The sequence below is a fragment of the Saccopteryx bilineata genome, chromosome 1 (assembly GCF_036850765.1).
Source record: "Saccopteryx bilineata isolate mSacBil1 chromosome 1, mSacBil1_pri_phased_curated, whole genome shotgun sequence".
Lineage (NCBI taxonomy): Eukaryota > Metazoa > Chordata > Mammalia > Chiroptera > Emballonuridae > Saccopteryx > Saccopteryx bilineata.
Genome location: NC_089490.1, coordinates 146519156 through 146534973, shown reverse-complemented (window position 1 = coordinate 146534973; position 15818 = coordinate 146519156). Strand labels below are relative to the sequence as shown.

Here is a 15818-nt window from a genome sequence, read left to right as displayed (position 1 = left end):
CGCTGTGATCTGCACTGGTCGTGGGTCGTAGGCAGTACTCAGGAAGACCCGGGAAACCTAGACATGATGAGTGTGCGGGGTCGGGGGAGGAGATGGGGAGGAGGGGCTGGTTGGAACCAGCTGCAGCCTTGCGTGGGCTTCCCTCGGTCAAGTCCGAGTCTGTGGACCCGAGTCCGATGCGCGTGTGGAACCTCTGTCCCCTCCGGCAGACAGCCTAGGGCGGGGGCCTTCAGCTAGGCCAGAGCGTCCTGTTCCGTTCCTGCGCGGTGACTTCAGCCGGCCTGTAGTCTCTCTGGGCAGCTCTGCGCCCCCCAGACCCGCGTCTCCCACCCAGACAGTGCCGTGATCAGGGGGATGGTCATCACGGGACAATCTGACTCAGTCTCGGGTTGGTGCGTTGGAAGACCTGTGGTCCCACCTTTCTCCCCTGGGGGTGCCCGTTTTCTGCGGAGTTTTCTAATGAAAAGCACGGTCCCAAATCTAGACCCTGTCACTCCAGCCTGGCTCTTACTGGACCTGGCAATAAATCCCTGAATTTCCAGTTTCTGCTCCTCCTTCCCAAACTTCAACTTCCCCTCTTTGATTCACAGAATATTATAAACTATTTGTTTATCCTTTTTACACAGAGTCATACATGACTTTTTTAAAAATTTATTTTTTCCTCTGTGGATATTTGATATGAGAGGAAAGCCAGGATTAACCACCGGTTACGCTGTATGAAATCCCGTTCCTCTCCCAGGTCCTTCCCTGGGCACAGACATCCTGTGGGAAATCCTTTGGGCAGAGGTTCCTCTTTGGAAACTTCCCTGGGTGTTTTGTCTTCTAAGTACCTTTTCTCCCTGCATTTGTCACCTGAAAAATAAAAAGCATCTACTTATGTCTTTGTTTTTCATTAAGTGTAAATGCATTTAATTACAGAGTTTGAAAAGTAGTATAAAATAGTTCCAAACAGGCAAGAAAGGTGTGAATTTCAGAAAAAAAATTCCAATATTACACCCCATTTGTGTGAATTCTTTTTTCACTCTTCCCTGAGCATGGGTACTAAGTTTCTGAGGTTTATTTTTTACTTTTGGGTGTCTTCATATAAAATTATAGATTTAGACTTGCAGGGCAGAAGTGTTCAAGTATAATACGGGGTGGGCAAATGTAGGTTAAGTAGTGAGTATGCAAAACAGAGTTTATTCTTATGTTATTATTTGTGATTGTATTATTTATTTGTATTACAACTGTACAGCTACTTTTGCCAACTCCTACATTATTTAAAAACCAATTACTTTCCCTGGGAATGTAACTAACTGATATAGTTTTCTGAAAAGAATAGATATTAGGGGTTTTTTTTAAAGATTTTTTTTAAAAGCTTTATTTATTTTTTTCTTTTTTCTTTTTTTTAGAGAGGGAGGGAGGGGGAGAGAGAGAGAGAGAGAGAGAGAGAGAGAGAGAGAGAGAAAAGGGGGAGGAACAGGAATCATCAAGTCCCATATGTGCCTTGACTGGGCAAGCCCAGGGCTTCTAATTGGAGACCTCAGTTCTAGGTCAACACTTTATCCACTGTGCCACCACAGGTCAGGCCAATATGGGAGGTTTTCTAGTTGAACTAGTAGAAGAACATTACATCTTTCTTACTACTTTTTCCCATAAATGCTGGATTTAACTAAATTTGGTGGATTATTCAAACACTGGGTATTTATCATTTAAAATATCAGTGGTGGTTCAAAGCAACTCCAGTGGGGAGCAGAGGCCTGTCCGTGGTCAGTAACCTACGCTAAGACCACTTTGAGCCTGCAAATGCAAGCACTTGAAGGCCCACCAATTCTTCCTAAGGCCGCCCCCTGCAGGTGTCCTACCTGCTCACACCCACCCTGGAAGGAGCCTGTACACTGAGAAGCTACAGCCCTGGAAAGTGGGGTGCACGTGCACATGACAGGAAAAGGTGGTACCTTTTCTAAGGCTGAGGTTGTATTTTTGTAGGCCTAGACATTTTTAGACATTGGATTTGAGTTTTGCATCTAGTGTGGATGCACTCAGAGTGTAATTTGTGCACATGGAGAAGTCTGTAAAGAGCAGGAATTCTGTCTTAGAGAAAAGGGGTTCATGAATTGGGGAGTACATCTGGGTCAGAACTTAAACTGAATCAGGCAGAGTTTCCTCACTGTGAGAACGGAAGCCTGGGGGAGGGAGCGCTTTCATGCTCACATGAGGGGAGGATGTTGGGGCTCCCAGGGGTCACTCTTGGGGCTGCTCAGGTGTCCCCTCCTTTCTTCCCCAGGGACTGACACATTTTAGGGTTTCTATCTCAACTGTGGCTGTCTAGATCCTCAAGTTTGGGAATATGTTCAACTTTCTGAATGTGGGTTTTCTTCTGAACTGTAGGGAATATTGCTATTTCTTTTCATTGGATTTCTTCCACTCCTGAATATCGCAGCCCTTGATTCTAGTTTTCATTAGCATCTGGGCTTTTAAAATAGAACCTGATTGAGAGATATTGTATGTATAAGGCAGGAACCAAACAGAATTGTGGTTGAATTTAGGCAGGAGAACTTGAAAGATCTGAAATGGGTGTTTTAAAGTTCTAAGGCACTTTTTCCATTTTAGGTCATTTTTTTGTACATTCGGGTCTTTAGAGAACTTTGACATTTAAAAGGCTGTGCTATATTTATGTGTTAGTTCATGCGGAGCTAGAGAAAAGCCCCAACACTGGAAATTATCTCTATAAGTGGAAGGCAGAGAAAAAGCAATGAAACAGGCGGGCCACCTCAGTTTGGTGATTATAATAAGAGTTTATGCCCTGGCCTGTTGGCTCAGCGGTAGAGCGTCGGCCTAGCGTGCGGAGGACCCAGGTTCGATTCCCAGCCAGGGCACACAGGAGAAGCGCCCATTTGCTTCTCCACCCCCCCTTCCTCTCTATCTCTCTCTTCCCCTCCCGCAGCCAAGGCTCCATTGGAGCAAAGATGGCCCGGGCGCTGGGGATGGCTCTGTGGCCTCTGCCTCAGGCGCTAGAGTGGCTCTGGTCGCAACATGGCGACGCCCAGGATGGGCAGAGCATCGCCCCTTGGTGGGTGTGCCGGGTGGATCCCGGTCGAGCGCATGCGGGAGTCTGACTGTCTCTCCCTGTTTCCAGCTTCAGAAAAATGAAGAAAAAAAAAAGAGTTTATATGTGGCACGTCTTGTGCAGCTGTGAGATGAAATGGAATTATACAGGGTAAAGGGGGACTAGTCATTGGTTCTTACTAACTGCGCCTGGCATGAAGAATTACTTTACCTGCTCACCTAGGTCAGGACACCGCCTGTGCAGAGAACCAGCACAGCAGGAGGCAGAGAAGGGCTGCTGATTTATGTCAGAGTGAACATCAAGTACAGTCAGATGGCCTCTAAGGGGAGGGGGGCAGTTACAGAAAGCAACCTCCGTTCTGCTTGGGGTCCAGCTTGGGGGACAAAGAAGTGGTCATGTCATGGATCAGTATCCTGCACACTAAGGCAAATCAATTCCTGTTTTAGTGGATATGAGTAAAAGCAATGGCATATGTGTTTTCATTAATATAAGGAAAACACCCCAAAGTGTCTGTAAGTCTTTAAGGTTTATAATCTATTTCAGAGCTTTATTTCAAATCCCTAATGCATTATTATATACTACTCAACATTGAAAATATCCCCAGTGTGAAATATTGTGGATAGGAAAGGTATTATAATGCTCCTTGTTTTTTTTGTGTGTGTGTTTTTGTTTTGTTTTGTTTTGTTTTGTTACAAAGGGATGTGTGAATTGTTTATGGCCTGGTGTTTTATATCATTCATTATTTAAAGGATTAAATCTTAGAGTGGTTTCCTATGTAGAAAAGTTAAAATTTAGTTTTCAAATTTGGGGGAACACTATGTAAACACAACAAATTAAAATCAATAAAAAAATTATTAACCTTAAAAAAAAAACACCAAAGTTATATAATAATGATGATTAATCCTAGGAAAATATGTTATATATGAGTTTCTAACCTTGTTATAAATAAATAATGAATTGGAAAATTATTTTAAGAAAAGATTTGTACACTAGGAAACTAACTTCAGGTCACTCCCTGCACAACTGCTTATGTGCTCTTCCTCAGTCACCCTCAGATAACCCATTTTGATTACCTCTGTATCATCCTGTTAATGTTTCTTACAAACAGGCCAGTGTGAATGCGTATTTTTCTTGTGTTGGTTCTTACAAAGAGGAGTCAGGGTCCACATATTTGATGTTTGACTACTTAAAATTAAGCCTCACTCCTCCCTTTCCCCGTCCTTCTTACCTGTCAGGCTGATGAGAGCCTGGGGGCTCCTGCTCTGTGAGTTGCTGCTTGCTAAGGAACCCCTCCCCTGGGCTGTATTGTTGACATCACAGAGCCTGCGTTCTACATACAGAGGACTCTGGGTTGACAGTTTAGGTAATTCCTTGTCATTGACACAGGAATATGGGAATGGTGTATTTATTGAAGCGGTCCTGGATTGATGTCTTGGCTGGAACCCTACTCTGTATTTAGTTTGAAGGTGCGACTATGATTAGAGTCACCCCAACAGGAGCGTGTCTCAGGGGGTTCAAGAGTGAGTGATTATACCATGTGAATGAGGTGAGCCCATCAGATGGTCATTCTTTAATGAACAGTTATTTCAGACACAAAAAGAGAAAGAAAAGAGATGGGGAAATTCAGCTCATAGCTGATTGGCTGGGTCCACTCTCCTAATACAAGAGGACTCACTGAACCCTTTGCTACCTCTGCTGCTGCTGCACCTGACTCTACTGCAACATGGATCCTGACCCTCTGGGCAAAGAGGACACCCACAGTCTCAGTGTGGCACAGCAAGGAGATCAGTTCAAATCAGATGTAAGCCCAGTATCCTTAAATCCTTTTTGTAGCCATTTCCATGGGGGAGGCCTCTAACCCTAATGGCACTGATTTGAGGTCCTTGAGGAAAAATTTACAAATACCAGGGTAGAGAGGACACCCAATCCCCCCAAGTTTATTCAGTGATCTAAATTATAGAACAGGGAAGGGCACAAGAGGAAGAACAAGAGAAAAATGGTATTGAAAAAGATTGAAAGTTTGACCTAATAGGAAATTCAAAATATACTGAAAGTATTTATATAACAAAAAAGTAAAAGGATGCTCCTTAGCTTTTGAGCCTCAAAAAGATAAGTTTTGAATTACTGTTACCATCTCCTGTAACAGTAATTCACAAACATTCATGACATTACTCAGTGCTAGGTTATGTTGCAGTTATACCTGGGATCTGGGTAAATTTAAGCAAGGTACTCCATGATTTTAGGGGAATTACTAATTATTTTATATAAGACAAAATGGTGTATGTGCCTTAACCATCAGAAGTCTTTGCTTTTTCTCACAGTCATAGCACCCATTGTTCTAAAATATCCCACAGCAAGCAGGACAGCTCTGAATCAGTGATCCTTGAATTTTAATTAAATTAAATCTTTACCATTTCCTAATTGGTTTCATGAAATGGGACTTCTTGGTTCCTGCTCTTTACTTAAATTAGTTAATATAGCCCAGTGTAAATTAAACAGAGCCTTGCCTGACCAGGCAGTGGCCAGTGGATAGAGCATCAGACTGGGATGCAGAAGACCAAGTTTCAAAACCCCAAGGTCACTGGCTTGAGTACAGGCTCACCAGCTTGAGCACAGGATTGCTGGCTTGAGCGTGGGTTCCTAGACATGACCCCATGGTTGCTGGCTTGAGCCCAAAGGTCACTCTGGCTTGAAGCTCAAGGTCACTGGCTTGAGCAAGGGGTCTCTTGCTCTGCTGTAGCCCCCCAATCAAGGCACATATGAGAAAGCAATCAATGAACAACTGAGGTGCTGTGTCACAGTCCAGCCGTGATGAGTCTATTCCGGGGTCTCGAATGGGAAAAGGTATGAAACTGAATAAATGATAGACAGAGACTTAAAGATATATACATACAGATGGGATTGGGAGGATGGCACGGAGAACAGTCTCTACTGTTCCTGAACCGTAACATCGCTGCTCCCAAAAGCACATCCGTCTTTATTCAGGAAAAAAAATGTGGCCCATTAGCAATTCAGTTGTTTCCAAGAAAACTCAAAGACAACCCCCACCATACCATTCAAATCTAACTTTACACCAATAAGAAACTAGCTTCCAGCCTCTTCTGGAGAACATGGGTGGGACAAGTGAGAATCAGGGATAGCTCTTTGTTAACTAGGCAGGTGAGATGGGGGGTGAGGCCCAGCACCTCTGTCCCCTAGACATCCAGATTGCAAAAATACCCTGTTTATTTTTCGGTCCCCAACAATGCTGCAATGAAGAATGATGCTTCTCATCTCTGTCCCTGCCTGCCTCTCTCTGTCTGTCTCTGTCTGACACACACACGCACACATACAAATTAAATAGGGCCTTCAAGAATTGAAAACTTTTAAAAGAAAGCTTTTAGGAACAAGTGACTATTCCCAGTGCTTCTTTGAACAGCTGGCTTTGGTCTGATCTTAAACCTGGAATGAATGAATGACTTACTCCTAGCAGTGGATTACCTCAAACTTGAGGCTATGGTCCCACCAGATAAACCCCTATTCCCAGTCCCCAACATCATAAAAATTACGGACTCCATCCACTCAGCAACTGGTATATATTCTGCTACCATAGATTTGGGTAAGTCTGTTCAGTGCCTATGTCAACAGTCTCAGCTGCACTTGGCCTTCATTCCCAAAGGGACATGACATAGCCTTCCTTTTATACCCCAAGGGAAGCTCATCACCACTGCCACTTCTGCCCACTTCTGTGGGCAGACTCTGAGCTGTGTTTACCTTGCTTCAGGAGGTATGACATTAACGACATTCTCCTTTGTGGACATATATTGGAAAAGAGGGCTCACAAAAAGTGGATGAGTCATTGCTCCACACATATTATGAGGCCCTGGCCCCTTGGTTACATTGAAAAACATTGTTTAATAAACAGAAGGCCACTCCTTTTCTCAAAACATGAAAAAATAACTAGAGTCCCTCTTAGCACCCACAACACTGTCTAGATTCTTTTGGTGTTTGGAAGGCAACATATTCCTGGCTTACAAATTCTACTTGAGCCCATATTTGGGGTTTTTAGGACTTGGTGGCCTTTGAGGACGTGGCTATGAACTTTAGTCTGGAGGAGTGGGCCTTACTGGATCCTTCACAGAAGAAATTCTACAGAGATGTGATGCGGGAAACCTTCAGGACCCTGGCCTCAGTAGGTGAGGATGACAGCTTATCTTCATCTTGTTAATTTGATGATGTGCTTCTTACCCACCAGAGTTACTCTAAGACCTGTAATGCGGGAAGGGAAGATGTAGAGGCCACTGCATCTTGCATGCATCTGGCCTATGTACAGCTGAGAACAGAGGAAGGGCCCTGCTCGGCCTTGAGTGACCTGGCAGGGGATAGTCACTAAAATGACTTGAAGGCTGTTCATGGCAATGACGCCAAAAGCAGGGCGACAATCATACAGTGCCACCACAGGCTCAGGATGTCCTGATATGCTTATAGGATAGAGCGTTACATAGTTATCACCTCCACTCCCCAGCACACTACCCTCTTGTTTAAGCATATAAAATAAATGGGTTTTCCAGGCTTGGGGTCATTGTGTCTCCAACAGAGCACAGAGTCCAACCTGGCCCAAACTCTATCTATGTCTCTGTGTTTTCCTTAATCCTCTGTCGCCCCCCTCAGGGCTTCACTTCCCCATGCTGGTCACAGCAGGAAGACATTGATAAGTAAACTCAGCATCATCACAGCTCATCATAGAACTAGAATCTCATAAGTTTTCTACAGTTTCTAATATTTTGGAATCATATTTTGGGTCTGTATTTTAGGGGGGAAGTGGGAGATAATGATATTGAAGATCAGTACAAAAACCAGGGAAGAAAAGTAAGGTGAGTCACAGTCACAATAGAAAGCTGTCTGTAACAGTCTCAGTATTATGTAAAATTTTTTTAAAAAGCAAACAAAACGTCCCCTGCTTCAAATTTATTATATTTCATAAAATTTCTACTGAATTACTTTCTAATATATGAAATAGATGGTCAGTGTTTGAAAAATAGTTTAAACGGACAACCCCATTAATAAACCCAATATACGAATACCACTGTTTTTGTATTAGCAAGACTGAAGTTTTATTGCAAGGCATTCAGTGTTTGTATTCAATTTTAAATAATTCACTCAGACAAGGGGAAAACCTACAATTCTGTTATAAACCATAAAAATGTAGTTTAAATATTCTAATAATATAAAATCACTGATAAAGAAATCACTAATAGCATACTTCTTGGTTTTTTACAGATGTCATATGGTAGAGAGACTCTGTGAAGGGAAGGAGAGTAGTAAATGTGGAGAAAACTTCAGCTTCATTCCAAATATCAATCTGAAGAAGAAGAAAACTCTTCTTGGAGTAAAACCATGGGAGTACAGTGTGTGTGGGAAAGCCTTCATGCATTATTCATCCTATAATATGGACAATGGATGTCACACTGGACACAAGCCCTCTGAGTATCAGAATTATAGAGAGAAGCAATATAAATGTAATGTATGTGGGAAAGCCTTCAGTTACCTCCAGTGGTTTGAAAAACATGAAGAAAATCACAATGGAGAAAAAAAATCTATCAATGTGAGGAATGTGGGAAAATCTTTAGTTCTTCAAGTTCACTTCAAATGCATGAAAGAACTCACACTGGAGAGAAACCTTATCAATGTGAACAATGTGTTAAAGCCTACATGTATTATAGTGCCTTAAAAAAACACCAAAGAACTCACACAAGTGAGAAGCCCTATGAATGTAAGCAATGTAGTAAAACTTTCAGTTCTCATCTAGGTTTTCAAATACATGAAGGGAGTCACACTGGAGAGAAACCCTACGAGTGTAAAAAATGTGGTGAAGACTTTATTTGTTTCAGTTATCTTCAAAGTCATGAAAAGATTCATACTGTAGAGAAACCTTGTGAATGTAAGGAATGTGGGAAAGACTTCAGATGTTATCAAAGTTTTCAAAAACATGAAAGAACTCACACTGGAGAGAAACCCTATAAATATAAACAATGTGATAAAACCTACAGAGGTCATAGTGCCTTACACACACATGAAAGGACTCACACAGGAGAGAACCCCTATGAATGTAAGCAGTGTGGGAAAGTTTTTATTTCTCATCTAGGTTTCCAAATGCGTGAAAGAAGTCACACTGGAGAGAAACCTTATGAATGCAAAATATGTGGTAAAGCCTTCAGTTGTGTCAGTTCTCTTTGATGTCATGTCATGAAAAAATTCATAATGGACGGAAACGCTATGAATGTAAGAAATATGAGTTAGCCTACAGTTATTTTAGTACCTTACAAAGTCACGAAAGTATTCCTATGGGAGAGAAACCTTATGAATGTAAGGAATGTGGGAAAGCCTTTAGATCAAGGGTAGTCAACCTTTTTATACCTACCACCCACTTTTGTATCTCTGTTAGTAGTAAAATTTTCTAACTGCCCACTGGTTCCACAGTAATGGTGATTTATAAAGTAGGGAAGTAACTTTACTTTATAAAATTTATAAAACAGAGTTACAGCAAGTTAAAACATATAATAATAATGACTTACCAAGTACTTTATGTCAGATCTTTGCTAAGTTTGGCAGAATAAATCTTTATAAAACAACTTACTATAGCCTGACCTGTGGTAGCGCAGTGGATAAAGCATCGACCTGGAAATGCTGAGGTCGCCGGTTCGAAACCCTGGGCTTGCCTGGTCAAGGCACATATGGGAGTTGATGCTTCCAGCTCCTCCCCACCTTCTATCTCTCCCCTTTCTCTCTGCCTCTCTCTCTCCCTCTCTCTCTCCTCTCTTAAATGAATAAAAAAAAAGATGGCAGAGTGCTAAGGGAGAAGCCAGTTTGTAAACAAACAAACAAACAAACAAAAAACAACTTACTATAGTTAAATCTATCTTTTTATTTATACTTTGGTTGCTCCACTACTGCCCACCATGAAAGCTGGAATGCCCACTAGTGGGCGGTAGGGACCAGGTTGACTACCACTGCTTTAGATGGTATCAAAGTTTTCAAACACATGAAAGAAATCACAGTGGAGAGAAACCATGTATGTAAAAAATGTAGTAAACCATTTAGTTGTCTTCATTATCTTCAAAAACATGAAATAAATTACACTGCAAAGAAATGTTATGAATGTAAAAACTGTAATAAAACATTTAGGTATCCCAGTGATCTTCAAAAACATGAAAGAAGTCACTCTGGACAAAAACCCTTTGAATGCAAACAATGTGGTAAAGCGTACAGAGATCATATTTCCTTACAAACCCACAAAAGAACTCACACTGGAGAGAAACCCTATGAACGTAAGGAATGTGGGAAAGCCTTCATTTATCATACAATGTTTCAAAGACACATGACAAGGCACACTGGAGAAAAAACATAGAGAAGATCAGAATTTGGGAAAGGCTTCAGTTACTCCATTTCGTATCAAAAGTAAGAAATAATTTATTAGATAAATACTCTTGATTGTAAACAGCTTGAAAAGTCTTGAATTGGTCTTTGTTTTTACATGTGAAAATGCCCCCCCACCCCAAAAATAAAAAGGTAAGTTACATGAGAAAGCTTAATAGAATTTCAGGTATGATGTGCCCCAAAACTTTCAATATGAAACAGTTCTTATTAAAGCTGTAAATATACTGTATTTGTTGAACTTCTTTAAAAATTTTTTAAACTTTTTATTTTTTATTCAGCAAGAGGGAGAGAGATGAGAAGCATCAACTCATAGTTGTGGAACCTTAGTTTTTTATTGATTGCTTTCTCATATGTGCCTTGACTGGGGTGGTGGTGGGGACTCCAGCAGAGGCAGTGACCCCTTGCTCAAGCCAGCAACCTTGTACTCAAGCCAGCGACCATGGGGTCATGTCTATGATCTCACATTCAAGCTGGTGACCCTGCGCTCAAGCCGGATGAGCCCATGCTCAAGCCAGTGACCTCGGGGTTTTGAACTGGTCAGATTGTTGAACCTCTTTTAATAGTACATCATTGGATTGTGGATTTCTACTAATTACTTCTCGAAATAAATACCATATGTAAGACACTTTCCCCATGTGTAAGACACTCCCATGTATAAGATGCACCTTAATTTGAAAAAAAATGTATTTCATAAAGTTATTGAACTGAAATTTTATTCATCATAAAATTCATACAAATCCTCATCTGCACAAAAAAGCGGGAAATGCAAGGAAAAGATTCTACAACCACTGTATAAGATGCAACCAGATTGTAGAACCCCAATTTTTTGAAAAACAGTGCATCTTATACATGGAGAAATATGGTACATGAGATATTTCTGAGTGTGTCTTTCAAAAATAGTATATAAGATTAATAGGTAGTGCTTTTTCCTTAAAATATACAGTTCACAAAAATTAAGGGATATTTTAAAATTAATATGAAGCACTAAGATATCCCCTAATTTTTGTGAGCCGTATGTTTAACAATATTTTCTCTGGATTTTGAAGCCTGTTAGACTCATAAATAAATTGAGATGTTTTTTCTTCTTATTTTTAAAATACATGTAGTTAGGTTACATTTTTTGTAATGTTTTATTTGTTCTGTTTTGGAAGCTAATGAAAAATGACAGTTTGGTATTTGGGTTTTCCAAGTGGCCCGAGGCCGTCCTCTATGTCCCTAGTCCATTATACATACTCAACCTTTCCCTCTGACAAAGCTTCTTTTGGGGGATGATGAGTATTAAGACCCTATTTCTATGTTTTATACTAATAAATAGTTGGAATAAATTTTACATGTGGTAAGTTTAGAAAAAGAATATAGTTTCATGTGAATTATTATTTTCATATTTGGACTTTTGTTTTTTGTTTTTTCTTCAATGTTTGGTGAGTAGACTTTTAATTAAGAAGAAGTACCTGGCCTGTGGATAGAGCGTCAGATTGTGATGCACAGGACCCAGGTTCAAAACCCCAAGGTCGTCAGCTTGAGTGTGGGTTCATGTGGCTTGAGCATGGGCTCACAGCTTGAGCACGGGGTCCCTGGCTTCACCATGGGATCATAAACATGAGCTCATGGTCACTGGCTTGAGCAAGGGGTTACTTGCTCTACTATAGCACCTGGTCAAGGCACATATGAGAAAGTAATCAATGAATAACTAAAGTGCCACAATGAAGAATTGATGCTTCTCATCTCTCTCCCTTCCTGCCCATCTGTCCCTATCTGTCCCTCTCTGTCTCTCTCTTTCTGTTTGTCACAAAAAAAAAAAAAAAAAAAAGAAGGACCTGTAATAGGACAACAAAATTTAGAGCTGGAAATTTCCTTTGCTACTGGTGATGGTAGGCCCTTGATTTTCCAGAATTTGTCTCCTTTATGGTTCATGTTAGAATTTCTTAGTAGCCTCACTAGCATGAGGTTTAAAAAGCAAAAATAAAGAAGTTATCAGATGGATTTTGGAGTCACCATTCAGACAAGTACATTGGATCTTTGACAACATCTCCCAGTTCTTTTTCTGAATTCTTTGATCTCCCAATCAAGGCTATCCTCAAAACTGCCACCAACTGTCTGATATCCATTTTCCCAAGAAGTATAAATTTCCACCGATGTCTTCACAAGATGTGCAGCAACGATCCATCAGAGTTTGGATTTTTCTGTCAGCCCTCTGTGTCCATCAGGAAACTGATACAGACTTTTTAAGCTTGGGAGTATTATCTGATTACTCTCTTCTCTAGATTAAATCTGTATAAGATCTAAATTGTATAGAAATACAGTACAGTGCTGTTACTAGTGTTAGTATGTGTTCCTGATTGAACATGACATCTGCAATGGTGCCATCACAGAGAAGTGTTACGGGACTCGCAAGGAATAAGACATATCAGATGAAAGTAGTATAAGCAGAGGGCTGAAATGCTTAGGCAGAGTCAACCGTGAGAAACTGCGCCACTGCATATTTATTGAGTTCCAAAAGCCACAGCTCAGCAGATAAAACCAGAAAGCTACAAAAGCTTTTTTCCCCATTTGTTTCATCCCCAACCCTGCACGTCTACTGTTTCCTTCATGATCAAGGACACAAGAAGAGTCAGAATCTCAGAGCTTATCAATCATAAAGGACATCTGGTTCTTGGAGGCATTCCTCCAAGAATCCTGTGTACTTGCATTCAAGTAACTCCAGGCCAGTCTCCTGTTATGGTTAACACACTCCAAGATCTCTTGTCTCTAAGTAACCCCTGCTTTGAAGTTAACTGCCGTCTAGATTTGTGCAGGGTCTTTTCATTCATACCCCCCTTTTTTGTTTAGCTTGCACTTTATGTAGCATAAGAGATAACATGGCAGATTGCTACTCTATTTTGCTTTGATGCTGATTTCCTCTTCTTCTGACTTATATAATAAAAGAAATACAAAGCAAATGATTGATATAATGACGCCTACAGTTCCTCCAAAATTTTAAACTGTTTTAGAGGATACAAGTTACTGATTCCATCAGAAATAGCAGTTAATAAATTTTCTCCATCAATCAATTTCAACTGATCCTTAAAAGTAGTGTCAATATGCTTTTGTAAATGTAAAATTTCCATAGTTAAGTTTCCATGATTTAACAAGTGTTTTTTTAACATTTTTCCCAAGGGAAATGAGTATGATTCCAAAGATAGGGATAATACAAAAAGTAGTTACATTCCAATCACATTTTAGTTTAATTTGTCTTTGCAGACTAACATTTGATCTCCTAACATAATCACAGTCTGTTCTAAATCATTAACCATAGCATTAATTTCACTATCTATACATCATTGAGAAGTCCACAGTTCAGAATTTTCATGCCATTTTTGTACCAAGTCCACAGTCTGTATACTTTGATGTAATGTAACTCCAGATACAGCAGCCATGGTTACAGCTATTAATCCCATAATAATGGCGATGATCAGTCCAACTAATCTCTTGGTTTGCTTCAAAGACTTGATAAGAGGTTGTAACAGCATCATACAAGGGAAATCTTGCCACATCCGATGCATTTGTACTGGAATCCATACTCCTGTCCTGGCTCTTAAAATGTATATAGACTTTGACTATTTTTATTAAAAAGAAGGGAAGAGTTAATACATGTATAAAAAGCACAGTTATTGCAAGTTATAGAATAATTTTCAGCTGTCCATTTGGTTTCACCGATAATAGATACGTCTCATTCTATTTAAAGGTTAACCTAGTATGATTAGAAGGAAGATTTCTCCAGATTTCTCCTTTCCATGCTGACATATGTTTAAGTGCTGTAGCTATTTTCCTCAAATGATATTGTTTAGGACCAAATTTTATGTGAGGAGTTTAAGGTGACATCCCTCCTTCATGCCATATGATAGTATGATTACCTTGACCATCAGCTGTAATTGAACCATTATTTTTATGCCACCTTAAATCAGCACTCTGACCTTTAACTCAGGTGGAACCATGAGGGCTCCAATCTGTGATGTTTCCATAGGAAATACTAAGTAAAACCCAAGCAATTTCACCTCTGCAATCTTCCCAATGTATCCATTCATTCAGCTGATTAACAATTGCAGTGTGAGAGGGTGGTAAATCAGGTGGAGGTTCAGGACCATGTACAGATGTATTACCTTCAAATCCTTATCCTTGTAACAAAAACAAATGGTTTTTTTTCCTTCTCCTTTAATGTTATTTTTTACAATAGAGAGCAAGCTTGAGCTTCTATTTTTAAACAATGTTGCTCATATCCTATACATATAGGTAATCCCTCAACTCCTGTTGTACAATTTTCTAATCTTATTCCTTCTTCCGAAGGTGCTAAGGGACCTCTATCATCAAAAGGTCCTGGAAGCCAATTAGAGTTATTAACAAAAATAGGAATGGCACTATCTTCCCAATAAATAGCTCTACTTAATGGAGGATTAGGGATGTATGCACAGTAACTAAAATTTTCAGCCCCACTTACCAGAATTGTTACCAAGGCAATAATTGCTAAGAACTGATTAGTAGGCCCTGGCCAGTTGGCTCAGCGGTAGAGCGTCGGCCTGGCGTGTGGGGGACCCAGGTTCGATTCCCGGCCAGGGCACATAGGAGAAGCACCCATTTGCTTCTCCATCCCCCCTCCTTCCTCTCTGTCTCTCTCTTCCCCTCCCACAGCCAAGGCTCCATTGGAGCAAAGATGGCCCGGGCGCTGGGGATGGCTCCTTGGCCTCTGCCCCAGGCGCTAGAGTGGCTCTGGTCACAACAGAGCGACGCCCTGGAGGGGCAGAGCATCGCCCCCTGGTGGGCAGAGCTTCGCCCCTGGTGGGCGTGCCGGGTGGATCCCGGTCGGGCGCATGCGGGAGTCTGTCTGACTGTCTCTCCCTGTTTCCAGCTTCAGAAAAATACCAAAAAAAAAAAAAAAAAAAAAAGAACTGATTAGTAGCATTTTGTTATTTTCTAGTAGCTTGTAGCATCTTTTTACCCTCCAAGGTCAGCTTTTTAAGTTGACCCCAACTTGGTATTTTAGCCTCTCAGTACTAGGCAGCGGCACCTTTAATATTCTTCTTCCAAGGTTTAATGCTTCCATTTCAGCAATGGGTGGATATGGAAAGAATCTATTTCTCTTGCTCATGTTGTTAATTTAAGTTGGCAGGGAGGGATCCAAAGGACTTCGTTGGATTCTGAAATGACACAAGGAAACCCTCTTCCCCAATGTTGTACTACACCAGGTACCCATTGATTCAATTCATTTTTATAATGCACAGCTTGATTAATCTTAGAACTACAGTGTGTCCATAAAGTCATGGTGCACTTTTGACCGGTCACAGGAAAGCAACAAAAGACGATAGAAATGTGAAATCTG

At 40.7% G+C, this 15818-nt stretch overlaps 1 protein-coding gene across 1 annotated transcript; it reads left to right on the top strand.

Annotated features, from left to right (window-relative positions):
- Positions 1-4772: 4772 nt before the first annotated feature.
- On the top strand, positions 4773-10436 carry LOC136319360 (zinc finger protein 14-like). Its single transcript, XM_066252651.1, is given in 8 exon segments — positions 4773-4850; positions 7098-7224; positions 7843-7851; positions 7854-7902; positions 8309-8612; positions 8615-9250; positions 9253-9427; positions 10222-10436. Coding segments are annotated over 8 exon segments (1593 nt in total).
- Positions 10437-15818: the final 5382 nt, after the last annotated feature.